Consider the following 26,799-nt stretch of genomic DNA (forward strand, 5'->3'; position numbering starts at 1 on the left):
TGGGCAAAACCAGCTTCCTTGTAGTAGCGCTTGTTGGCAGCTTTCTCATTTCCTGAAATGTATTGCTTTTGCACAAAGGCAGCTTTTGTTTCTCGCATGTTTGCCTGTCCCAAGTGGGATTCATTGCTGCTGCTTTCAAGATGACTTTTCTGCCTTCTGTCTAATTTGTTTATTTAGATGGGCTTGAAATTTGTCTTAAGGGCTCATTACCCAGAAAATAAGTCTGACTGCTAAATGGGAACACTCATATATTGAGTGTTGAATCTGATGCACAGTGTTTCCAGGAATTGTCTCAAAGTGCATGCATACTTAAAGATACCTTACAAAGAAATGCATCTGTTGCAGTACTTGTTTCTTCGTTGTCAGACAAATAAAAATTTACTCATGTTTTTAGTACATTTCCATTTGCATTTTTCAGCTTTGACTCAAACCGTAGTAGGGGAAGGTGGTACAAATCTCCTATACACATTCTGCAACCTGGATGAGGATTGCTGGTGCCAAGGGGAGGGGGCTGCAGCGGCACGGCAGGCTGTTTGCCGCTGACCTGGGGGCTGAGAAAGCTGTACCCGCGTCACTGTCACCCAGAAAACAGCTTCCCTCTGGCACAGAGAGGGGATTTGCACAAGGGCTCGGCCACTGTTGGGTTCTGGGGTTTGCTGTTTTTGTGTGTCTGATGTGCACCTGAAAGGGAGCTGAGCAGTTGCAACCATTTTCTGAGCTATTTTAGAAATTCATAGTTAACTGCAACAGGCTGCAGCTGAAGTGCAAGTGACCACTGCACACAGTAGTAAACAAAATGCCAATATGTTTGCTAAGAGATTAGTGTGAGCATGGCTGCTGGTAAATTCTCTGAACATATCAAAGAGCCTTATTGTTGCACTCAGGTTTTAATTCCTTATTAGTTTCAGGAAATACATGTCCTCAGAGCAATGAGAGGAAACTTTGAACGTTTTTCTTCCTCTTGTGCTGGGTGTGGGCTTGATACTGCCTAATTGTTAGTTTGTCTGATGCCTGTACTCCCATAGGAAGTGAGAACAAACCCATTTACATTTGTGCCATTGCTGTGTGCTTTCAATTTTTTTCTCTTTTTTATTTTTAAGATCAAAGGTGACAAGAATAGTGGAGCAGAGAAGTTAAGAATGATGCAGAGAACACAGATGTGAAGAACAGTGGAGAGAGGAAGGAGCTGAGCCCGGTGCAGAGGGGGCAAGGAGAAGCAGCAGCCTAAATGCAAGTACTTGAATGTGGAAATGATGGATTGCAGGCTGCTTAGCAGGCATTTGATGTGGTGCTTTAATGTGCATCTAGTGCCACTTGGTGCTTTCAGAGTGGTGCCTGAGATAGGTTAATGTTTTTAAAATTTTCTGCCTCAGGGTCAAGACTTTGGACTCTTATGTCAATAATTTACAGCCCTAAACAGGGAACTGGCATCAAGGTCACATGAGAGAGAGAGAGAATGAGAAAATGAAGTCAGCTGGAGTCTTAACTGAATAATGTATGGTGGTGTGGTGCAGCTGAGGGGGCTGTGAAGCATTCATATCATAGCTGAACAGCACTGAAATGTAAAATAACAGCTAAAAAAATTAGTGACTGGATTGATCCAAGAAAGCTGAAAGGAGGGGGCCAAACTACTCAGCCACAACCAAATGGTCTGATAAATTGCTGTGTTGTAAAATGTATTTTTCATAATTTTAGTCAAGTTTATGGGACAGAAACAGACATTTGAAAGCACATTTCTTAGTAGATGCATCATTTTAGCCAGTACAGTGATGCCTCCAGCATATGGATTTTCTTCTTTACATATTTTTTCTTTGCAAAAAAACCGTCTTGTGCAAATGAAGGTACATGTGCCAAAAAGAGGTATCCCCAGGGGCGTAATTGTTTTTCTTTGTGACCTCTGGTATCCTGCCTGTGTCAGCAGACAAGCTTTTGCCAATATCATGTGTCTTCTTCAGGTGAAGGTTTTCCTAATCAAGGTGCACCAGAAGAGTGTTTTCTGCCATAAGGAAGACTTTATTATCTCAGTTACTCTTAGGGGACGCTTGCACACAGATCTAAAATCACAATTATATTTACAATTGTTCAATGCCTGCAAAGCTTTAATATGTCTGTATGCAGAGGTGGGGGAACTGCCTGGGAGTTCTGCCTGGAAAACAAGTAATCGTGTCCCTTTTTTCCTGCAGCTCCTTCCCAGGTGGGTGACGATGCCTGTCGAAAGAATGCGGATGCGGCCCTGGCTGGAAGAGCAAATCAACTCTAACAGAATACCGGGGCTGAAATGGCTAAATAAGGTAATGGGGGGTGCATGCATGCACTGAAGAGGAACTTATAGCAGTGGCTAAGGTCTGAATAGGTAAATCAACTCATTCCTGGTTTTCAAAGGGGTGACGTGGGGAGGAAGGGCAAAGCTGAATGCTTCCTGCTGAACCTGTTCCTCCAGCCTCGCCTGCCAGATCTGAGGCATCTTGCTTTGGTCTGGTGGATTTGTGGCTCCTTTGAAAGCATTTTCCATCGCTTTGTTGTTGGAGTGAGTGTTTCTGGAGACTCTGATAGGTGTTTTGTTTTTTTTTAAGCTGGGAACACATTGTTCACCAAGTAGCATCAGAAGGATGTGAACACAATGCTCTCCTGAGGTGGAAGACTATATTCTGAGTTAGACTCTTGGTTGAAGCAATGATCTCCCGTTTCAGACTTGTGTCACTTCTTTGATACTTCTTAACCTGGCAGAAAATGGAGTAATTTTTACTGTCCTAGACCGTAACTCTTACTAAGTGCTCTAGACACTTCAAGAGCACAAGTATGAGCTACAAAATGTCAGTGCCCAATTTGAATTTATTTTAATTGGTTCAGTAAAACCAAGGAGTGTATTTGAGACTTTAAATAGTAATAAACCCTGGAAATGTTGCATGCATTCTGTAGTATGTAGGAGACTAATTCACCACACTGAAAAGCATGAATCTGTTTTGGCTACAGAAGCTACTTTATTATCAGAATGGGTGGAAATGCACAAAATTGGGTGCAGAAACATAGGAACTGCCACTCTGGTTAAGACACTAACCCAGATAGTCTGGTGTCCTCCTTATAGCAGTAGTAGTTGTGGTGCTCATTTTTAAAGCTGAAGAATGGCAATTGAAATTACCACTTTTTATTTCAGCTTTCAAAGCTAAAAATGTTCCCGACTTTAAATTATCAGGAGCCCTTTAAATTTCAGCTATGAATATTGTTTCTCAGGAACTTCCTGCATCAGTGACTCTCACATGCTGTGGCTGAGTAAATAAATATTGCTTTATCCATTCCCTAGTTAGCTGCCCTGTGAATTTGAGTAGGTCCTTGTTCTTGCAAAATGGGATCACAGCTGAAGACGAGGAGACCAGTTTTTACTGTTGTCTTTGTAATTTGAGTCCCATGTTGAGGTTCCTCTCCTTGAATATCTCTACTTCCATGTCAGGTTTCCTGCTGACAGTCCATATCTGCTGTCCTTTGCCGGGCATTCCTTCCCAGTCCTGAAATAATTTCTCAGTAGGGCACAGTATTTCAGATTTGAGCATATTACTCTTAAATACAGTGTTGTCATCTATAGGTTATGTTCATGTAACCTTTTTTGGTATATCTGAGGAATTGTACTTGCTTCCTTTGCATTGTAAAAATGCTGCCACTGTGCTAAGGGCTTAATTCTTCCAAATTCTGAATACCAGTCCATAAAGGCAGTTTGCAAGGCATGTCATATTGTTTAGTGTTTGCAGCCCTCTGATTTTGTCGTTACAGCAGTTTCTGCCTTGTGCTTCTGGCATGAACTGTTTGCATGCAAGAGTCGGGAGAAGATTTTGTCCTTAGCATATTCTGTATTGACCGAGGCTTTTTTCACAAATAAATTATTTTGAATTCTTTTATTTTTAAAGAAAGCCCTGGCTCCTGTCAGAAAAAGGATACCAGGATAAGTGGCCTGCCTTGAGGATTATTAAACTCTGATTCTCCGCTTCTACCCTCAGATTTGGCATCAGTCTGGATTGCCTTTGTTGTGTTCAACAGCCTAACTGCCCTTCTAAGCATTTCTGTTTAAAAATGTTTAAACATTCATTCCAACAATGGATCATTAAACCAAAAATATATCTATTTTTACTTTAAATCCTGACCATAAACAAAGGCATGCATGGAATCGATACAATGTCATGAGTATCGCAGCCTGTTCTGTACCTGCAGAATCGACTTTGGAGGCTCTAGGATTTTGCAATTTGTATATTTTAATTAGAGTTTGGCAAAGGACAGTTAAGAATTTAGAAAAGAAAGCGGATCAGATTATCAAGAGAATGAAACTTGTGTGTGCGTAGCTTTTAAGGAAATAAAATTTAAATATGAAAGGAATTACTACCGTTCTGGGTTTGTCATTGGCTCTTGGGGAATTTTTTCTGACTGAAAAAAGAATTAAACCTCTCTCAGTTAAAAAGGACAAATCAGGTACAGCTGACTTACCTAATTCCTTCCCCTGCTGTTTGTTGATGACATTATACCTCCAGAACAAACCCCTTTTATATAGGGCTTAAAAAATAAATACTTGTGTGCCATCCTGGTGAAAATGTTATCCTGCTGAATGGGAATTTCTTTACCTTCCCAGAGAGACAAAACTGGGAGGTGTGAAGGAAATGCCATGGTTCAGTAGAGGGCAGAGGTGGTGTGAGAAGGGGGATAATAAGAGGTCAGTGTCCCTCATGGATCTGGAAAAGGAAATTAGAGTGGAAACATTCCGAGTAGATGTAACAGAAGTCAAGAGGCAATCTGCTGCTTTGATGGATGCTTGGAGTACTATCCTCAAGAAGGATGCCGCTATTTAAGATTTGTCCTATGACTTGTAGCTAATATGTGGTCTCATGCTCATTCGCCTGCTTGGAGCAGTTTGCAATGCTATTTCTCCTTCATGCCTATTTCCAAGAATGTCACAACTTTTCCCTTTTGATGGCCCCACTGGAGCTTGGTAGTAATTCCCGTTATGCGGCAAAAGTTTTGTGGGTTGTGTTTTTGACTTTAGGTGAGGCTAATTTTTTAACAGAAAAGTGAGACTCCTACACAAATGTCCAGTGCTGTACCAGTCAGCACATGCTTTTGAAGTCTAAGAGAAAGCAGTGATGAGCCCTTCCCTGTTAAGGTCATCGACTGAAAAAGAATATAGGTAATGTTTGATAATGTGTGAAATAAATAATTAGTATTTAAATAGAAAGCATCCAGGTAAACTAGAGCCAAACACACAACCACATGATACTGATGCACCCAGCACCCTTGTGGGATTTCAGAGAAGGTTAGATACTTGATAGGGGATGAGAAAATCTGTAGTTTCTGTATTTATATATATGTATTATAAAATTATAATACATGTGGATTCTATTTTGTTATTTGTATTTAATTTGCTATAATACCTGTGCTTAAAGACCTCTGGGATTGGGAAGAACTTTCTATAATGAACAGAAGCACTGTAATGACCACTTAAACTGCTGTTGAGTGTCCTAGCACCTTCCTTTGAAGCAGGGAGTGCAGTTGATGATGACAGGATGCTGCGTCTGGAGTCTTGTTCGGTCTGCTATGTTTTGGATTATCATATGGAATATTAAATCCATGATATAACCTCCATAGCATTGTGTAGCATTGTTCAAACCTCTCAAGCATGAGACTTCTTAATCTGTTCAATTCTCAAAGTTCTTGTTGATAGAAGTTGTTTTCTATGGAAGTATTTTGGAATTCTATGGAAGATTTTTTTCTCCATGCTTATTATAGTCTGTGGGAGGGTAAAGGCAGGAAAGCTTATTCTAGCTCTGCTGAATGCAGTAGTGCTCTGGACCACAAAATAGTGGGGTTGAGGCTTCCTTTAGACTGTTTCTGCTCAGGGAAAGAGATGAGCATCTCTGTAGGATTATTTAATTATATATAGGGGTAAGAGTAAGGAGGCAAAATGAGAGAAGTGATAGGACTAGATTAAGAGGAAGAATGAGGGTGTGAGGATTTGAGGGGAATGAGGAACGTGTTAAATTAGTGCTTCCCCCAAATTAAAGATGAAGCCATGCGAGAAGGGAAGAATGCAATTCCAAACAAGCGAATGTACATGAGAGAATGGATAAAAGACAAGAGTTGGAGGACAAAATGCAGGCTCAAAAAAAAGAAAAGATCACATGGGAAGGAAGGGAAATAAACCTAACCTTGACATTGGTGAAATATTAACGAGACAGACAAGGAAGAAAAGTGGTTGTTGGGGGAAGGGGAAAGGACAAAAGATTCATCTCACACAACCACAGACATCTACAATGCAGTCATTTAAAGGAGTGCTGCCTGTCTGGAGTTATTTGTAGTCAGTGTAGAGAAATAGGCTCTTTTAGGGTGCAATTCAGTTGACCTATCTCAGGTGGCCACCTCAGGAGGAGGGAGCATTTTACCCTGGAAGTACTTTTCTCTTCCCAGACTGAAAATTGGATCTAAACCTGCAGAAGCAGTTTATAGCACGAGATGTCTGCATATGGAGCCAGATAAGATGTATTCCTCCCAACAGGGGAGAAAAAACAAGTGCTGTGTAACAAACTCATTTTGTATGGCTTTGCAGAAAAGAGTGTGAAGAATTCTAAAGCAACCCTGTAGGTCAGTACGAAAGAATTCATTACCATGTTGTATGACATAAAAGCACATCTGACCCAGCATCCATTTGGCCCAGTATCCTGTGTGCTAAGTGCTTGTGGAAGGAGTGTAGGAATCCATGCTGTTCAAGCTCTGAAAGACTTTAGGCTCCCAGAGCTGGAGCTGCATCCCAAAACTATCATCTTTAATAGTCACCGGTCTACTGTCTTCTATGATCCCTTTGGGAATCAGTTTATACTGCCACCATGTAAGGCATGCCCTGACTTAGCTACATATGTGTTAATTTAGAAAAAGCATTCCTTTGGATTGCTTTAAATGCACTTCTCTTTGGCCTGAAGTTTCTGAACTAAAATATGTTCAAGTATCTTCAATGCTACCTCTTCACCTGAGTGTCTGGTGGTTTTTATCCCCACTAGAGAGATGTCTACAGTTGATATATTCATATGTCTGTTTGCTTGGCATATAAATTTATAAGATCTCTTCACTGTGCTAGTATTTACTGGCTGAATTCTAAATCCCTTGAATTTGCTCTGTTCTTATAGTTGTTAAGTTTCAGATGTAATTTTTCTAATCATAAAAGTGTCTGTGCTGCCAAACTGGCCTTTGTTTGAATGTTTAGAAATGTGTAGTACTGCATGTTTTTTCCATGTGTCAGCTTGGAAAGCTGCCAGGCTCATCTTCCATGAAGTGGCTTCTGACTATTTCATACACTTGAGCTGTATTCTGCCTTTGGTGACGCCAGTGGATATTTTCCTGTTGACTTCAGTGAGAGTGACACTGTGTTAGAAGGGAGCAAAACACTTGCAGATGCTGAAACCGTGCTTATAAACGAGTGACTTAAAGTCATCAGAAGATCCCTCAAGTTTGTCAGTGTTGGCATTTCCTGTTTGTTTTCCCTTCCAGGAGAAGAAGATTTTTCAGATTCCCTGGATGCATGCAGCAAGACATGGGTGGGATGTTGAAAAAGATGCTCCCTTATTTAGAAACTGGGCAATTCACACAGGTATCAAACTCATTTTCTGCAGGACAGATTTTCACATTGGTTTCCCTTTTAAAGTTACATTTTCCTTCTTCCTTGTCTTTGCTTTTCTGACGCAGAGAGTGAACTTAAGTTTCCAGATTTGTGGGAGGCTAAGTGCTTTTTTCAAGGCCTACAATACTGTCCAGCTTTATTGAAGTGCCGTAACTCATTTGCATTGATGAACACTAAAACTTAATTGATTTAAATGTTAACAACATGGGTTCAAAACTGTCAGGAGTAGAGCACAGTCAGCACTTTGTAGACACAGGCCCTTAGGCTTTTTATGCCTTTCTGTGGATTTGAGCCAGACATAATAAAGGTAAATGCTGTGCAAGCTTTTCCATGTTGTTGTGGAGTCACATCTGATCTGCAGCACCCTGGGTCTTTCTTGAGCACAAGCTGTTCATCATGTGTTCTAGAAATGTGCATGGAAATGAGATCACAGCACTCTCCTACAACCTCAGCTATTGTTTGAATGCTTCTCATGGGAACCAAAGACTAATACCTTGAAGGCAACCTATGCTGTTATTAATTTGCTTTAGGTTTTCAATCGCATGTCATGTGTTCCTAACTTTCTTTTCTTGCTTAGGAAAATACCAATCAGGAGTAGATAAACCTGATCCAAAGACATGGAAGGCAAACTTCCGTTGTGCTATGAACTCCCTGCCTGACATAGAAGAAGTGAAGGACAAAAGTATAAAGAAAGGAAACAATGCCTTCAGGGTGTACCGGATGCTGCCATTATCTGAAAGACCTTCCAAAAAAGGTAGATTGGAGAGCTTGTCAACATGAAATGCTCTTGGGAACACTGTGTTGAGAAATACACCTACTGCAGATAGCTCAGTATGCAAGCTACCAGTGCAAGCCTGGCTGCCTGGGAAAGGACTGGAGCCCCAGGCAAGGAGCTTGGAATGGGCACCAACCCTTCACCTAACAAGGGACAGCAGGACCAGTGGCCAGCTGGCTGGGGGTTGGGGCTGGCTGCGGGGGGGGAGTCGGGCACACAGAGACTCTACAGGAGCCAGTGAGCAATGGGAAGACCCCAGACCCAAAAATAACTATTGAAATGGGTACATAGACTGTAAGGGTATACAAGTCCAGGGATTCCTTTGTTTAGGGTGCCTTCCCAGAGGTACCCAGGTTGAACTGTTCCTATTGCTGCACCACTCAGTTATTTAATTAATTTTTTCCCTCCTGAAAATGGATACCTGACACTCTGCTGCAGGAAACCTAGCATAGAGAAATTACTTTAACAATTACTACTATTTTGGAGCCTACAAAATGTGCCAGTTCTACTTATTCTATGAAGCTGGATGTTTTTATCCAGATGTTCCCAAGAACTTAGGAACAGCTGTATAAAAAATGGGCTGCATCCAGTTAAGAGAAGAAGCTGCTTGAAGAGAGGATTAATGAGATGTGATAGCTCCAAGCTGTTGATGTTTGCTAAAGCCGATGGAGTTATGTTCAGATTCTAGTCCCAGGTCTCCTTCAGTCAAGGAATATGACTGGAGAATATTAGAAATCAACGCATTTAACTCAATAGGACTCATTCAGAACACGGTGGCAGACATTGTGGTATCTTTTTTCAAGCAAGAGCAGAATTAAACTGGCCTCTGTCTTGAGCTGGGTGGAAGCAATACACTCTGCTCAGAACGTTAAACCATGAAACAGCATTGTTAGTTACAAAGACCACGAAAAACCAGCCCCCAGGTCATCATAATAGTGAAATGGGAAACTGTTTGAATTCCCAAATATAGGGATTAAGTCTCCTGCCTGCCAGGAGAGGACCTAACCATCAGGCCAATCTCATGAGTATTTGGTTTCTTTCAAAGTAGAAACATTGATTTATTTTTGGCTCATTGGCTTTCTTATGGCTTCTTTACTGGTATATGGAGTAGAACAATGGCTTCCTTAGTCCTCTGGTATTCTCTGTTGTCTAGGATTTCAGATGCAAAGATAACCTGCAAACCAAATGCAGAGTGTTCCTATGAAATCCAATTCAGTTTAGCTGTAGCTCAGTTTGCCGTTTTCTTAGATTGAGAAGTGAAAGGCACAGCTGCAGTTTAAGGTCAGTGTGACTGGAAATGATGAACCATGGAATTTTTGGGGCAGAATTGTACTGTGAAAGGGAGATCAATCTGTAAAAGGTAGAACAATTGCTTTGAAACTGTTTACAGTCTCATGTCAGTAGAATATTTTGTATGTTTAGGCATATTCCCCTGGACCATAACCTGTCTCTTTGTGGTAGATTCATGTAAGAACTACAAAAGCTCTTGAAAGCTGAGATTCTGGAAATGGGTGCTGTAGCAGGAGAAGATTCTGCAGAAAGTCCAGTTAACTATAAAACTGACATATCTTGGGCCCCATATATTTTTTCACATACCATTTCTTCATGGCATGTGGCTAAATTTATTCTAATTTTCAGTGATATGTTGTAGTAGAGATGGGAGAAATTCCTGGGACATGTCTGTGCCAACATGGGGTAGAGCTGAGCATGCACCAGCAAGTCTGAGCTTCCACATTGGGGTCTCATGAGGTCAGAGCAGGGCAGCAACACTGGGGTCTGCCAAGGCACATGACATTTTGTAAGGGTCACATGCCGTATGGTTTTCTGGATTCTCAAGTCCAGTATGATTGCATAAACCACTTTTGTATGAATTGTAATATGTATTTCCCCACCAGGTTGCAACGATTTACAAAAATTTTGGTTGAAGTTTATTGTGATCTCTTTTCACATTAAATGGGTTAACAACCTCCCTTTTCCTGTAGCTACAGTGAAAGTGTCAGAAATGCGATGAGACATAAATTTTGATTTTTTTTTCCCATTAAGAGTATTTTTCTTCCCCTTCCTTCTTTATTTTTTTAACAGGCCTTGTTGCTTAATTTGTCACTATTCCAAAGTTTTCACTTTGATTTTTTAACTGCAGTTGCTTTCCTGGGTCCTATAGTGGTTCTCTTTTGTAGCCTTTTAAAAAAGAAACATAAAGCCAGAGTGTTTAAGACGAATTTTTGGCTGCCCAGACCTTAAAGGAGGGGTAAAATTAAGCAAAATGTGTTCTCCCTTTACCAGGATGTCCTGCCATTTTGAGGCATATTTTTAGACTATTTGTTGGTAAATATAGAAAGTGTGAAGGATAACTCATGGCACACGGAACTTTATGAAATCTTCCTTCTGTTCTGTTTTTTCCTTTGCAGGAAAAAAAACGAAGTCCGAGAAGGATGACAAATTCAAACAAATTAAGGTAAGAAGTGTCTGTTTAATAGTGTGAGAACTTGTGAAAACAGTCTGTTGCACATATTTTTGAATATACCCAACAGTACATTGTGGTGGGTATTTGCAAATGCTTGTGGTTTGGTTAAGTAGCTACAGTTACCCGGGATGTTGGGGTTGTTTTTTTTTTTAAAATGTGAAGGCTGTTAGAGCTGTAACTTACATCATCAGTGGACACAACCCCTCTGGTACAATGCCTGGAGGCTGGAAAAGTGGAAGTCTCAGTAATACATATGCCATTTGCTTTTCTGTGTAAGGAGAAATACAGTAATTATGGAAGGAATGCTTCTGAACAATAGATCTACCTTTTGGAGCAATTAATTTCTGTGTGTAAGGCATTTGAAATTAATTTTCATTTCAGCAAGGGGGAGAAGTTCTGTGAAGTGCACCCTGTGATCATGTTTTGTCAGTTAGAAGACCTCAGTTGTAAAGCTCTTCAGTTGCTGCCTGAAAATTTGCTTGTTCAGAGCGTGGGCCCAGACTGATGTCGCTTTCCCTGCGAAGCAATGGTGCTTCCCAGCTTTCGCACCTCTGCCAAGGGCCTCTGCAAGGTGGTCAGTATTACACACCAGCAGGATTTAGTCCACCTTCAATTTTTCAAAAAAAGGCAAATCTCAGAGGTTGCAGACTTTCAGCCTTCAGTAAAATTGGTGTCCTTGGATTGTATGTAGCAGCTGTGTCCGCAGTGGAAGGGCAGCTTGGTCCCCTGCTGCCCGCTTGTGAAGGGCTGAACACCCATGGGTTCAGGCTCTGCAGCCACTGGCCAGGAGATGCTCTGGGCCAAGGGAGTCCAGAAAACTGGGAAAAACTCCTCCACTGAAATTGGGTTTGGAAGGCAGATGCTGCCCCAGCAGTTGTGACATGGAGTTACATGTCAGAATGCTATGACTTTTAAATTGTTTTAAAGGAACCACTTTTTCACCATCCTGTCTGGATCATGCAGCCACATGTGCTTGTTATAAAGTGACTTTGATGGTAGCTGGTGTTCAGAGGGAGCCAGTAAACTCCTTTGGTCAGGGCAGAGCAGTGTGTGATCCCTTCCAAAGCTGGCAGCAGCACTTTGCTATTCACCTACTTTGGAATCTTTCTTTTAGACAAAATATTAAATATGTGAAAAGCTGTTGAAGCACTCGAACAATCTCATCCTCTCCAGTAAGATCAGTCTCACAGTCATTGCTGAGGGAGTTCCAGTGATACCAGGCAGATTAGTACATGAAGTGTTAGGTTTAGGAGTAGGTGCCAGCGGGGTGATGCTCGCAGCTTTTGGGAGCACTTTCCTCCTGCTTCGTTGCTCTGAGCCTCACAGAAGCACTAGGGCAGGTGACACAGGAGCAGTGAGCTGAGCTCATCGTGTACACCTGCCAGTGATACCTACTATGAGCGTACAGCTCACCAGCCACCAACTGTGGTGTGGCCTCTTAGTTCTTCTAAGCTTTGAGCTGAGGCTGAGTAGTGTTCTTGTCTGTTCACCCTTGCTCTGACAAATGTGTGCACCAACTTGTCTCCAGGTGTGCCTGGATTTCAAAAGAGATGCTCCTTCCATGCTCAGCCACTCTTAGGCTATTGAATGTTGAAGGCTGTAATAGTGGAGAATTGTGGTGGATGAAATAAAGCAAATGCACGTTTCTGAGCACTGATAGCTGCTTATAATTGCTTTACTTCATGATGTGACTTCCTGAGATCCAAGTTGCATGTTTTTTTTTGAACGCTTTACAGTTACCCTGAAAAATCTCTTTAGTGGAGCTGAGTGGGAGGCTGCTCCACAATTTGCCTGGTAACTGCAGTGGGGTAATAGCAGCAGAGGGAGAAGCTGAGGATGTGAGCACAGATCTGCGAAGGGACTTCAGCAGAGCAAGAGCCTCGCAGTGAGCTTCCCGTTGTTGCCACTGCCGGACCCTTTGGGCACCCCCAGCAGTCCCCATGGTGGGAGTGAAGACACCCTCCCAGACCTTACTGAGCTTGAGCAGGGTGCTCAGGGCACTCACTGCATGTCCCCGTGGATGTGAAGAGTCCTGGACCTTACCAATTCCCTGCTCCACATTTGGAAAGGGGGGCTGTGAGCAGATCTCCCACCTCTCAAATAGGTCTCCTACCACTGGAATTTTGGGCAAACAGAGGCACTATAATTCATTAAATTCATTACAAAATGAATTCTCATCAACGAAGTGTCAGAGCAGCCCAGGTAAAAATAGTCTCTTTCCTTTGAAATAAAGGACTGAATTGGATTTAATTTTTACTTTATCCTAGATGTATCCTTTTGACCATGCAGCTTCACATTGAGAGACATTTTTTAAATCTTAGCAACACTTTTCCCCATGCATTTAGCTTAGGCTAGACATCAAGATACTGGAAATTTAGGTGATTTAACACCAACTGCACCAGTATCCAAGCCTCTTTGTGGATCTGGCACCATCACCTGAGTTCCAAGATGCATATTTGTTTCTGAAGCTTGAAAGGGGCTACTAAATAAACTTCTCTGTAACCAAGCCTCAGTAAAGTTGAGCAAGGTGCTGTGTGTGCAGCGTTTCCACAGGGGCTGCTGTGTTTGCTGTGTTGCACAACAACAGATACTCCTCAGGGTGACAATGTGCAGCCCTAACATGTCTCTGCAGTCAATGATTCTCAATGAATCAATAGCTGCTAATTTTATATTTTCCAGCTCTCCAGGTCTTTGACCTGGGGGTCAACACAGCTGGTGCAGCTCATCAAAGACCTATTTGCCATTAACACTTTGCACCCTTCTGATGTGCGGAAGGACCTTGGGACAGGGTGCATGTTTACCTTGCTTAATGGCTGGGAAGGTACTCCTTTTGAGTGGATCACAATCACAGCATGTGACATCCAGGAAAGACCTGTCACAGTGTCCCCAGTTTCTTGTCCTAGAGATAACAGTTCATACAGTTAGTACTGTGAAGGGCTCGCACCTCAAGTCTTGAGGCTCATCTTTGCCCTGTGTTTGATGAAATGCTTTAGAGCAGTGAAAATGAGCACAGCATGGCAGCAGATCCATGGACAGCTCTGCACCTCTCTGCTGGTGTTTCTGGCTCAGTAGCGGGATAGAACTATCCTTGCAGGGCCAGCCCAGAGTAAGAACACACAGGACTTTAGACTTTGTAACCAATAACCATGTAAGGGAGCCAATACCAGACAGGAAGTTGGACCTGTAGATAATCCTTTAAATGTGTTTATAGCTTTTTAAAGAAATCCTAAGTTTATGGAATTAATTTTTTTGGTGTCTACTCTGAAGGGAGTTTTTTAGATTCCCACTTACAGAAAACCTCGGTCTGTGTAGGACAGGTGACATTTTCCCAATGCTGTTGCCCTGTGGTAATGTTTATGATGTGATCTAAAAGGCTGTATTTAGTGTAAACACTTTGGTTTGCTTTCAGGCTTGCTGTAGAGAAAAACTAAGCCTAGAATTTAGTAATTGCTGTACAGAAGCTAAGGCTTCCTTTCAGACAGCAGAAAGAGATAGAGCATGTTTGGAAGGGAATGAGGGTGAAGATTAAGTGGAGTACCATTTTAAAGTGATGTTTCTTCCTTGTTTGTTTCAAATGGTAATCTCTTGTAGTAAATAGCATACTAATTCCTTGCTCTCAGAAGACTCACTCTTAATCTGAAAATTAAAAAAAGCTTTCATTTCAAAGCACAAGATTTGGAAATGAAGTAGACTCTGTCTTCTCAGAGAACCAAAATATTCGTTCTAAGACAGCATTCTGCAGAGAGCAGGGGTTGTATGGTAGGCAGAAGTGATGGGATTTATTACTGTCTCAGAACAAAGAGTTGAACTGTCTCCAGGCTCCTAAAATGAAGCAATTCTGACCCAACTGTACTGCTTCCATTCTAGCAAGAGCCAGTTGAATCATCTTTTGGGATTAATGGGCTAAATGATGTCACTTCTGACTATTTCCTGTCCTCCAGTATAAAAAATGAAGTTGACAGTACCGTGAATGTTGTAGGTAAGTACTCCTATGCTTTTCTTACACACTAAGCACACCAGTGACTTCAAAAACCTTTTTGACTTTGCCAAACTCATCTTGAGGTGGGTAAGAATTTGTCAGGTATTGTGGAAAAAGATACAGTGCAGATGACCTGCTCGTACCCTGAGGGTGTTGCACAATATTGGTTTCTCCCAGATAAAAATTAACTCTATGTGTGTGTGCTTTCGCCCCCTCCCCCCCTTCATTACACTCAATAAAAAGCTGGTTGTTTCAGAACCAGGAAAGGTGAAATAAAATATCTGGAACAAAATTGTAGTAATTATAGTGATTCGACTTTAAAAAAACAAGTCTATCCAGGATGTATGTAATTTTCTTTATGCTGGCATTGTCTCTTAAAATACAGATTTAAATTTGGGAGATTTTCCAGTGCTTACCTGGCATTTCACAAAGCAAAATACACAGCTTTTCCCTGGGAAAAATGCCTGCCACTTTTCTTTTTCGAAAACCTATGTCTAAAGATAGAATTCAGGAACGGATTGTGTGTATAGACATGTGCATTCATGTTTATTTATCTCAGTTCATGCAGAAATAGATGCTATCTTTTGCCTTTTTCAAAATTAGTATACTGTTACTTAACAGAAGAATTTCAAGATCTATTTTATTTCACTACCTACGTGTTTTTCCCCTCATGGGTCTAGAAAAAAATGTACTGTTTGAGCAATACAGCATTGTGTTTGTACAGAATTTGGCCTTATGTTCCTTTTGAAGCTTTATGTTCAGTGAAAGAATATCTATAGTCTTTCCCTTTCTCTTAGACAATTGTGGATTCAGGTTAGCCATCCCTGAGATGGCTCCATCCCTGTGCATTCTTCCAATCTAACTAGTGGCTTTCAGTTCTGTGATGGATTCAAATGAACACATTTGTCATGTGTTCATACTGCTGGGATCAGAGTTGTACAAGACAGAGGAAATTCTCTCAAGCAGCTCCAGAAAAGTGAGATTCTGACTTTCACCATACTTTTGCTTTGCTCAGTAACTTCTTGGTACCTTGGTTTATTCCCCTTTTTCAAAAGGTTGTTGTGTAGAACAACCAATGTCTGCAAAGCATTTCAGGACACTTGGGTGCATCCATGGTTGCTTCACTGTGTAGAAATAAATAATGTTTCTTTGATATTAAATCTCATGTGCTCTTTTGGTATTAAATATCATATGCCTGGGGGAATAGGAAACCCCTCTGTTAATAACTGAGCAGACTGTAGCCGTCTGTCACAGACCTGTCCGGATTACAGACTACAGGTACAACTGTGGTTTTCTACATACTGTCAATGGTGTTGCAAAGGTCAATGAGAATAAGTATCTAATTGGAGGAGAAGTTTTTCACAGATTCATGTCATGTATATATCAGAGTCCCACAGTGTTTTGCATGACCCCGTGGGCAGTTTTTTGCATGCCAGTTCTGGTCTTACGTTGCATAATTTACACGAGAGCATTCAGAGGCCATGGGATGTTGGCAGCTTGCTGGGTGAGGATCACAGGTTTCCTTTTGAACTCTCACTGAAAGCACGTGGTGGGTATGGAAGAAGCTGCTGAGAGTATTGAAGACTCACTCAGATACTTAGCAGGATCCAAGGACAGGCTCTTAGAGATTCAGCAGTTGTCGAGTTGTTATGAGTAATATTTTTTTATTTCTAACCCCAAGTTGTAGGACAACCACACCTTGATGGCAGCAGTGAGGAGCAGGTGATAGTTGCCAACCCTCCTGATGTTTGTCAGGTAGTAGAGGTGACAACAGAAAGTGATGAACAGCCTCTCAGCATGAGCCAGCTGTACCCTCTACAGATCTCCCCTGTCTCATCCTATGCAGGTAAGCATCCTGGCATTTCTTTACACTGCTCTTTTGGAAATGTTTGGAAGACACTGGGGGAAAGGGGGCTCTTCCAGGGTAGCTGACAAAGATCTAGAGATGCCTATTCATGTTCCTTCTGAATTGTTAATGAAACTCAAAAGCTCACAGTCCTCTCCTCATTTTACCTTGGGAAACAGCTTGGCAGATCTGAGACTGGAAATGTAAGCTGCAGATTTTAGCCTGTGACTAATGGAAAAAGAATCTTTTTAGATATAATGCAGAGAGGTCTCTTCAGCTTTTATTAGAGTGGGATTTTCAGTGGTACAAATGATGTGCTGTAAATATAGCAAGTTCCCCTTGCCCCCTGACTTACTAAAGATTACAGGTCTTCTATGCTGTGTGTTTACTCTGTGTCTAGCACAGTGTGCAGAGTGCTAAGGGCACTGCATTAATGGTATATATGAGGGCCCCGGGGGAGTGGTTCAGTCTTGCTGCAGACTGGAACAGCCATGTTCACTGATAACAAGTGATCTTGCAAGCAGCAGAGCTGTGGACGTCTGGTTTCCAACGTCTGCCTCTCATCTGGATTCTCTGATACCTCAAAAAGGGGTGAGATAACAAGCTTGCCCCCACCCCCAATCAGGGTCCTAATGGTTTCTCTTTTCATCTGGCCCCTTATTTTCATATAACCGGTAGGAAGTTAAGAGTCTTTGGCACTCGTTTATCCCTTATCTAAGTCTGACAGCATGTTCAGAAGTTATTAGGGGAGAACGGACACAAATGCATATATGGACGTGCTGTATAGAGTCCCCACAATCATATAAGCCTTATTTATGTAGGAAGCAGGACAAAGCCATATTTGAAAGTAGGAAAAGTTTAAGATCTAACTGTCCTTTCTTTTTTAACATGGTGCTAACTTGTGAGCCTCAGGATACTGGGTAGAAACACAAATGTCATCTTTTAAAGCAAATTTAAGTATTAATTATTCTCCATGCATTTTATTATTTTACACATGGTTTTGTCTTTGTCTCATTAGGCTGAAATTACTTCCAGACATAGTTTTATAAAGCATATATTTAGTAATTTTTATCTTTGGGTCCCAGTGAATAGTATGATGTTCTTTTGAAAAGTCTCCAATATTAGTCTCGCATGTTGATAAACGATTATGCTTCTCAATGTGTTTAGTCTGCAATGACCAAATAATTTAGAAGGTCTTTGTAAAGCCTAAGGCAGGGGATTATGAGGGTGCTTTAATTTATTAGCAGCAGGGAGACAAGGGCTTTTGAAACATTTCTCTTCTTTCCAAATGTTTCATGGAAAACTTTTCCATATATATGAACATGACAATAATGCTTTTTTTTAACCTCAGCTACAGGATCTAAGTTCTTGGAATGCAAACAGAAGTCACTCTCTTGGTCTAGAAGTCATGGTGGCTTCTTGGACTGGAACGATAGAGAGGGGTGGTCTGGTGACCACCCTGACATGGGCAAATCATGACCTAGTTACCCTAAAGTCATTGCAGCCAGCCTGCATGAGGAAAATGAAGGATAACTGAAGTACTTCTGCTTACATTGTCTTAGTATCTTGGTGCCCTTCAGCTGTCCTAACTTATACCAGGACCTGCTAAGCCCAAAACTGAGATAACAGAGAATTTCATGCCACTGTCATGCTTTTGAATGCATCTCAAGGCAGCTCTCAATCCTGGTTACTCTAACTAGAGGCCAGTAAGAAGTGGAGTACTGCAAGGGTCTGTCCTGAGAGAAGTCTCATTTAATATATCAATGAGCAGAAGATATCTTAGAGTACACACTGGAACTTTACAGATGACACCAAATAGGGGACACCAGTTGATATGCTTGAGGGTAGAGGCATCATCGAGAGAGTCCTGGAGAGATTTCAGGAATGGGTCAGCAAAAATGTTATGAAATTCAGCAAAACCTTATCAAATTCAGTCCTGTGCATGGGAAGAGCACTTCATAGCGATAGAGGCTGGGGCTGGTGGAATGGGAAGCAGCTCTGCAGAAAGGGGGGGAAGGCAATGAGCTGAGTGTGAGACAGCAGAGCACCTCAGCTGCAGAGAAGGCCATCAGTTTTCAGGAGCATGGCCAGTAGATCTAGGGAAGTGATTAGCCTCCTCTACTAAGCACTAGTTACACTAATTCTGGAGTGCTGCGTCCAGTCTTGAGCTCCTCACTCCAGGGAAGTTACAAACAAACAGGAGCAAGTGCAGAGGAGGGCTAATCAGGGTGATTAAGGGCTGGAGCACTCAGTCTGTGAGGAGATATTGAGGGACTGGGGCTTGTTCAGCCTGGAGAAGAGATGGTTTTCAGGACCTCATAGCAGCTGCCCTTACCTGCAGGGATGTTACCAGCAAGGTGGAACCCAGCTCTTCACAGCAATGTATAGTGGGAGGATAAGAAACAGCAGGCACAGACTGAAACGGGAAAACTCGGTCCAGCTGGAGATAAGAAAAATTGTTACCTTTTTCGCCCCAAGGATAGTCAGGAGTGGAGCAGGATACTCAGGAAGATTGTGCTGCCTCCATCCTCAGAGGTTTTCAAGACCCAAACAGATAAGGCCCCAAGCAATCTGATCTAGTCCTATAGCTGGCCTTGCTTTGAGCAAGAGGTTGGGCTATAGACCTCCTGAGGTCCCTACCAGCCCAGATCGTTCTATGAACTGCTTTTTTTTAAAGCATGCATTTGCCTGTGAGGACAGGGGTCTGTGGATTAGAACCCTGAAACTTCTAGGACACTCTTGTGACTATTTTTGTCTTTATCTTGCTCCACACAGACCTGTACAGGAGAACCACAGGAATGGCAGGAAAGAGTATGACCATAACAGCTGTGCAGGAACAATTAGATTAGCTCTTTTGAAACAACGACCAAAAAAAGTAGCCTGAGGTATCAGCTCTCCTGCATAAATCTGTTTTATTTCGAAAACACCTCTGGTTGCTTTCTGAGGTTTCTCAGGCAAATGATGTGAGCGGCCCATTTGAGTCTTCTCGTATTTACACCAATGTCTATGAAATCCATTGTTTTTTAGTACTGAGGCTGTTGTCAAACTCCTGTTGTGTTTGACACTGATTCAGATAACATTCTTGATTGAAATAACCCTCTAACTTTCCATGCCTGAATGGCCAGCTTCCCTGGCTTTGGTAACTATAGTGCTATCTCTTGCTCAGCATTTTGTTATGTATAAACACCAAGGATGGATTCCTTTTCAGCTGCTTCACTCTGTTTTTGTTGTGACATGTTTTTTCATGTCAGGGAATATCTGTTTCTTGTCTCTGTGTGGATTCCTCCTATTGATTCTATCTTCAGGGCCATTTCACCTTTGCACAGATTAATTTTTGCCTCTCCTTTCCCCACTAGGGCTTAATTACCCAGCTTAATCATGTTAGCACATCTTTCTCTGCCTGGGCTGGTGAATTAGAAGCTCTGCAGAACATTGACTTCACAGGGCATTACAGTTAGTTTGAACTGTTCCCCTGCTTACTGCACACTGTAGTGGAGACTCTGGCATAGGAGAGGTGCTGGCTTCAGAAGTAGGAATCTGGAGTACCTGGGCTGCCTGCTTTCTTGCTTCAGAAGGACTTTAAGTGCAGTTTAGATCCTGGGATCTGAAAGAGTGATTCAGCTTGGTGGTTTACATCCCTTCGCCTAAACCTAATGCTTAGCCAAGCCTTGAGAGAAGGGCAAGGTAGTGCCAGTCTCTCCGAAGATGTGCAGGGGCACAATCCACAAGGCATGATCTGTGCACTCTTGGCACTCATGTTATGTCCAGTGCAGAGCATGAGGATGCTCCCTGGGAAGGCAGGATCACAGGGGCTGTGCAAAGCAGTCTGCATGGGCTAAAATGCATAACAGAGAGCTGAGGATGGAAGCTGGGGCTTGAGAGCTCCCTTGCCTGCTATGGTAACTCAATCACATCATTCCTTCAGTCGTGTGATTTCTGTGTTCCTTGTGGATGAGCCCTGCTGGAGGGGTTGGGGAAAGACCTCTTCCAAATGCCATTGGTAGCCTGATAGATGCCTAGAGTTATCCTCCCAGGAAACAGGACACAGTGGTTCAAAACCCTGTGAGCTGAAGGGCACCTGCAATCCAGCCTCTGCTTTTTTGGGTGAGGGTCTGGGCAGCAGGCGGCTGTGCTGAAGGCGGCAGCCATCGCTGCAGATCAGTGCTGAAAAGAGGGGTTTGTGCCCTGTCTAAGATGTATGTGAGGCATGGCAGTCTCAGCCAGCCCATGGACCAGGAGCCTGACCTTCGAACAGTAGGACACCTGTATTCAGACACATGTAGGCTTGAAAATATAGTAAAAATTCCTGTATTTCAGGCTCTTCTGCAAGGGAAGGATGCAGCTGCAGGCGGATGGCTGTCCCACTGGAGCTGTTCCCCTGTATTTGTGCTCTGGTTGAAGTGATAAGGGTGAGGGAGGCCATGTGCAGTGTGGGGATGTGATGGGGTTGGAGACTGTAATATTGTTACTTGCTCAAGTGGTGGGTGAAGGGTTGAGAAATAGGCTGGGGGAGGCTGGGCACTAGTGGCAAAAGCAAAACTATACCAAGTATACCAGAGTATGCCAACAGTAATCAAGCCCCAGAAGTCACAACGAGCCTTTGAGATGACAGGCTGAGATAACAGTTGATGAAACAAAAACACACTTATCTCCTCTGGGGTGGAGTTGTTACTGATTTTGCAGGGACGTAAAAATAAGGATTTGGACAGAACTTTGCTCATGTCCTTCTCTGGAGCTGCCAAGAGAGCTCAAGGGAGAGGGGGCATCTCCTGCTTGCTGGAGGCTCTGCGTGAAAAGTGCAAATCTGCTTCTTCCCTTTCTCTTGCTGTCTTTTACAGGATATAGTCATGTTAACTATGATAACCCCCAGTTGTTCAGTGCAGCTAGCCCTTGGGTTGCTATTGCTGCAGCAGAGGCTTCACGCTTCTCTGTTGTTTTTTGATTGTTTGGATTGACTCTGTTTGGTGCCACTAGCTGGAAGTAGATCAGGCCTCTTGAGCTGGAATTTGTTACTGCAGATGGAATAGCATGAGTTTTGTTTTTGTTTCTGTTTCTGTTTTGTTTGACAGAAAGTGAAACAACTGACAGCGTTCCAAGCGACGAAGAAAATGCAGAGGTAAGCTATTTCTGCATCTTTAGCACTCTGGAGTAAGGTCTCAAGATCAGCGTCATTGAGTATTCTTCCCTTTCTCCGTTTGCAACTGTCTACCAGTGGAGTATTCATTTTAACAATATTTGGGGGAGAAAAGCAACCAGGAAGGTTTAAGGGAGACAGACATTTGGATGATTGTCACAGAATTAAATTCACTACAAGTTCATTCCTCCTCATCTGTCCAAACTACAAGGAGATTAATTTGCATAATAACGTGTTCTGCAGAGCCATAAACAGTTCTGGCTAGTTTGTTAATATGATGCATTGACGTTGCTGGGTAGTGAGTATTTTATCTTGGTTGAAAGCATGCTCACTTTGTTCTCCTTAAATGGCACCTGAACTCATACAATTGGAGGAAGTGCTTACACATGTGATAGAAATGCAACTTGAATGTTTGAGGTATGCATGGCAGAAAGCTTTCCCGAGCAGTCAGCTGGGTATTACTGGGTGAAAGGAATCCATGGGGAAAATAACCACCCCATGAGCGTTTCCTGAGCTGCACATATACAAAACCACCACTTACCCCTTATTTTGGGGCTGTTGTCAAGTGACCAGACCTGATGATCTCTATGAGTACTTGGAGGCCAAGGGAAGCTCACTGGGTGCCCTTAGATACCTTGTGCTCCAGCTGCATTCTTGCAGAAGGCCTTTTGCAAATCTGTCTCCTGCTGTGCCCCTCCAAAAGCTCTCTGAATCCTCCTTGGTGGAGAACCACAGGTTGCACAGCTGTGTAACGACACGGCTAACCCACTAGGTTTTGTCTTTTGTGCCTTGGTTGGGGTGGAACCCATATGTAGACTGCCAGTAGTGGCTCCCTAAACCTGCCATTGCATGTTCTGTCTGTGGTGGGAAAAGGACTGGATGCTTATCTTTCCCTGACGAACCTTTTCCCTGTGATGAGGGATGCACCATCAAGTGATGGTGATTTTCCCAGCAGCCTCGCCTGTATTGATAGTTTGGGTAGTGTTGTTTGTCCTCTTGGCAGGAGGATGCTCTCTCTGGTAACAGAGGAGACACTTCCCTTTGGAGTTCTGAATGTTTGGTTGTCCGTGTCCATTTTTGTCTCTGGCACACTGGGAATAAGGCCTTTATTTTGCATTCAGAAGAACGGGTAGAGCCTCGAATGCTGGAAAATCAACAAGGTTTAAGGACATGACTTCAGAAAGGGAGAAGTGGCTGAGTGCAGAAACATTCTAATCCAGTGGCTACAGGCTCAGGCTCTTAGAGATGGGGTAATTCCTGTGCAATTTGTGAATGTTTCTGTCTTCATCTTGTTACCTGGAGTACTTCACAAAGTCGTGTTCTTTCCTAGGGACGACTTCATTGGCAGAAGAAAAACATTGAAGGCAAACAGTATCTCAGCAATCTAGGAATGAGGAACACTTCTCATATGCTTCCCAGCATGGCAACTTTTGTAGCCAACAAGCCTGACCTCCAAGTCACCGTCAAAGAGGAAAGCTGCCCACTGCCTTACAACAGCTCTTGGCCCCCTTTCCCAGACATCCCTCTGCCACAAGTAGTGTCCACAGCCTCCACAAGCAGCAGCCAGCCAGACCGTGAAACACGGGCCAGTGTCATCAAGAAAACGTCAGATATTGCCCAGTCGAGAGTCAAGAGCTGCTAAGCCTTTGACAGTGTGGTTTTTTAGCTTTGTTTTGTTTGGTTTTGTATTTTACGTTTCTCTAAGAGAGGTTCATCCCTTGACGCACACAAGACAAACCTAAGGTAAAGCCTTGGCAATATAAAACATTGCTGTGTCCGACTCCAGTGCCGGAGTGTTTTTAACTCAGGACTCCAGCCATCAGTATGTACACCTGAACCCAGACAGATTTCCAAGGTTGCTACATAGAAAAACAACCCAAGAACTTTGGCCCACTCACAGGTTCCAGTGTTTCATAAGAGGACCAACCAACCACAAGGGAAGTGGTGCTGCTGCGCTTCTTGCTGTCAAGGCTGTGATGGAACTGAAAGCCTCAGAATGGAAGAGAAAATGTGAACTAGCTGGAATATTTTTAAATAAAGAAAAATCTATTGTGAATATTGTACATAGTGCAGTACTAGCAACGTTGCAGTCTGCTTCTGCACCTTATTAAGAAAGCACTTACAAAAGGCCTTTTATTACCTTGCTCTACTTAATGGCACATTGAAGGTCCCTCCCCACCTGTATTCTTTTCCAGGCTATTCTTGCTAAAGTGTCTTTAAAGAATAGAGGAAAGGAAGTTAAAACTTTCCATGTGGATTTCATATGTTCTGAGAATGCTTTTCTCATGTTTGTTTCTAATCTGCTATGCTTGAATGCCGTGTGGTACAATAGGAAAAAGAAAAAGAAACCTATTACAGAGATATTATGCAAATTCCCAGATTTAAAAAAAAGAAGAAAAATACTCTAATTCTAACCAGAGCAAGCTTTTTTATTTTTTATACAGGGGAATATTTTATTCAAAGTAAAATTCTAAAGTGAATATAATTTTTTTTAATCTTTTCTACAGCAAATTTATAATTTTAAGATTCAGTCCTTGGTTATCAGCAGTTATTACATTCTTGTGGCACATTTTTTTTTAATTTTGTAAAGGTGAAATAGCTTTTATGAGCTCATGTAGCAATCAGATTATCCTGTGGATTGATAATAAATATGGTATATAGTTAAATTTTTAATAATCTTAGTTTGTCTCTCATTTTTAATCTTTCCAAAATGGAATGAATCAGAAGTCAAATAAGCATTGCCCAAGGCTTTCAACATTACTACTTGATGGCAAGTTCTGATACCTGGGAAGTTGTAGAGTACCTAACTAAGGGTGCACAGTGGCTTGTGGGGTTGCATGATGGTGGTGGACAGGCTGTGCCATAGACTTTGTGAAGTGCTATGCACTTTAAGCTGTCACTGGCTCAGGCAAAAGTTGAGAACACTCACCTTCTTGCAGTTTTTTAAGCTGTTGGAAGTGACACAGGTTGATTCAGGTATGTAAAATACGTGGACACAGAGTGCCCTTCAGCTGTGATTACCATTCTTATGCCAGCCCAGCAGAGAGGTGAGCTGAGGGTGGTGCATATTGGGCTGGTGAGCAGTGAGATGCAGAAAAATGGCTGTATCACAGGGAGATGTGTTAGCTGACTGTTGCAAAAGGAAAGTAAACAGTAGGTTTTGCTGTGTTCTTCACCTGATGCTGCAATTCCAAATTTCATCACAAGTCCATATGAAACTTGCAATTTTGTCTTGCCAACCCACTGCCCAGTGGCCTGGGAAGGCAAGCTTTTGTTAGAGTTGGGAGGAAGAGAAATGCCCAAATAGTGTTTGGAGTGGGGCTGAAAAATCATAATGGTTAAAATCCTGGTATGTAAACTTCGTAGTCTCTGTCCCTTTCATTTGGTTGTGTATTTACCTTTCCAGTGTCTCTCTGGGTCCAGAGGCCATAAGGTTTGGTCTGCCTCAAGGAGGTGCTACATGTGTGTTTGGAGGGGTTACAGTGAGTCTCTGGCATCCTTAATCCTTTTCCAGCAGGGTTAGGAAGCTCATGGCAGGTTTTTGTTTCTTGGTTTTGAAACTCACTTGGGATTATTTATATATTTTCTTAATATTGTCTTCTTTGGTTTTTGGAAGTTTTTCCAGCTAAAGTTTGGAAGTTGCTCTGTAGCATCACCTAGACCCTTTTAAGATGGTGGGCTCTTGTTAGAGAGGGACCTCATAGGATCACAGACAAGCTGGGACTGGAAGGGTCCCCTTCTGTCGAAAGCATGATCTTAGAGTAAGTTGTCCAGGGCCCTGTCATACCAAGTCTTGAATATTTCCAAGGAAATTCTTCTCTAGGCTTCATGAATCCCTTTCTTCCAGCCTTTCTTTTCATGGCAAATTCCCTGCCCTGCAGCTAAGAGCTGCATGTGGAGAGTGGCTGGAAAAGGGCTGTCCGGGGAGACCCAGGGCGAGAAGAGTTGTCATCTGACAATTTTTGTTGTGGGGAAGGAAGAGTTGGGTTAGGTAGGAGAGAAAGCCCAAAGCTGCATTTGTGCTGGGGCTGGGAGGGGACTGCCAAACCCAGTGGAGGGCTCTTGGGAAGGCTTGTTTTTGGAAAAGAAGGACTGCAGTGCTGTGGCTGAGGCTGAGCCTAGGGCAAGGATCGAGGCTGAAGGAAAGAGAAAGCTTAGTCATGTGGAGCTGGAAAGCATCATGCAATGTAAACGAAGTGCTGGCGCTCATCTCATCCTTTGAGGATTATTTAGTCTGTAGACAGAGAGAGGCTCTTGCCTCTGGCACAGCCTGGGTTTAACATCAGGGGTTTAGGCTGAGGGAAAGCCCAGAGGTAGGATTGTGTGGGGACTATAAAACATCTTCTGAAGTAAACAGAGCTGACTCCAGGCTTCTGCTTTTCTGAAAGCAGGGCTGCTTTTTACCTCCATGATGGCCTTTTCTCTCCTCACCGTTCAGATTTGAGATGTTAAATGTGGGCATGTCTTTGGAGGCCTTCAGGCAAGCAACTGTGTCTCATGCATTACATACTGCAAGAGGCAGAGGGCTTTTGTCTGTTGGGTTTGAGCTTTCTGCCCCTCACCATGGCACTGAGGAAGCATCACAGAGGCCTTGTGCCATCCTGCAAAGCCCCTCTTATTGTCTGACGTTGCACAAGTGCTCCCTGACCTCAGTCCTGTATGTCCAAGTAAGAGAGGGAACACATTTGCCTTTTATGGTGAAACATTTATACTTTTTCAGTTCCAAAGGCTCACTCAGGAGCCTGACCCCCAACAGGGCTGCTGAAGAGGAGTGTTGGGACTGAGCTGCCTTTTTTGTGTGTCCTGCCTGACTTGTCTTCAGCAAGCGCAGCTGGTCACTAGGGTGAGAAAATGGTTGCCCAAGGGCTGCCTGAGTGTTTCTAGGCATATAAATGCTTGTCTGCAAAGTAAGCTGCCCCTTGCCAGGAGAAGAATTTGCTACTCTTAGCATCATCC

At 42.7% G+C, this 26,799-nt stretch overlaps 1 protein-coding gene across 4 annotated transcripts in view; it reads left to right on the forward strand.

Moving 5' to 3' along the window:
• Window positions 1-24,519, forward strand: part of IRF2 (interferon regulatory factor 2) — a 41,134-nt gene extending 16,615 nt beyond the window's left edge. Inside the window, exons 2-10 of one of the 4 annotated variants that reach the window (XM_027676632.1) lie at window positions 1,101-1,234; window positions 2,184-2,291; window positions 7,516-7,615; window positions 8,223-8,399; window positions 10,829-10,875; window positions 14,752-14,863; window positions 16,545-16,709; window positions 21,779-21,825; window positions 23,174-24,519. In XM_027676632.1, the coding sequence (XP_027532433.1) occupies window positions 1,229-1,234; window positions 2,184-2,291; window positions 7,516-7,615; window positions 8,223-8,399; window positions 10,829-10,875; window positions 14,752-14,863; window positions 16,545-16,709; window positions 21,779-21,825; window positions 23,174-23,485 (1,074 nt within the window). In that variant the 5' untranslated portion in view covers window positions 1,101-1,228 and the 3' untranslated portion in view covers window positions 23,486-24,519. Of the gene's footprint in view, window positions 1-1,100; window positions 1,235-1,387; window positions 1,496-2,183; window positions 2,292-7,515; window positions 7,616-8,222; window positions 8,400-10,828; window positions 10,876-14,751; window positions 14,864-16,544; window positions 16,710-21,778; window positions 21,826-23,173 lie in introns of those variants that run through there. The other 3 variants (XM_027676633.1, XM_027676635.1, XM_027676634.1) reach the window with 3 other exon arrangements.
• Window positions 24,520-26,799: the final 2,280 nt, after the last annotated feature.

Source organism: Neopelma chrysocephalum, unplaced genomic scaffold, assembly GCF_003984885.1.
Source record: "Neopelma chrysocephalum unplaced genomic scaffold, ASM398488v2 Primary Assembly neopelma1_42, whole genome shotgun sequence".
In the NCBI taxonomy this organism is placed as follows: Eukaryota; Metazoa; Chordata; class Aves; order Passeriformes; family Pipridae; genus Neopelma; species Neopelma chrysocephalum.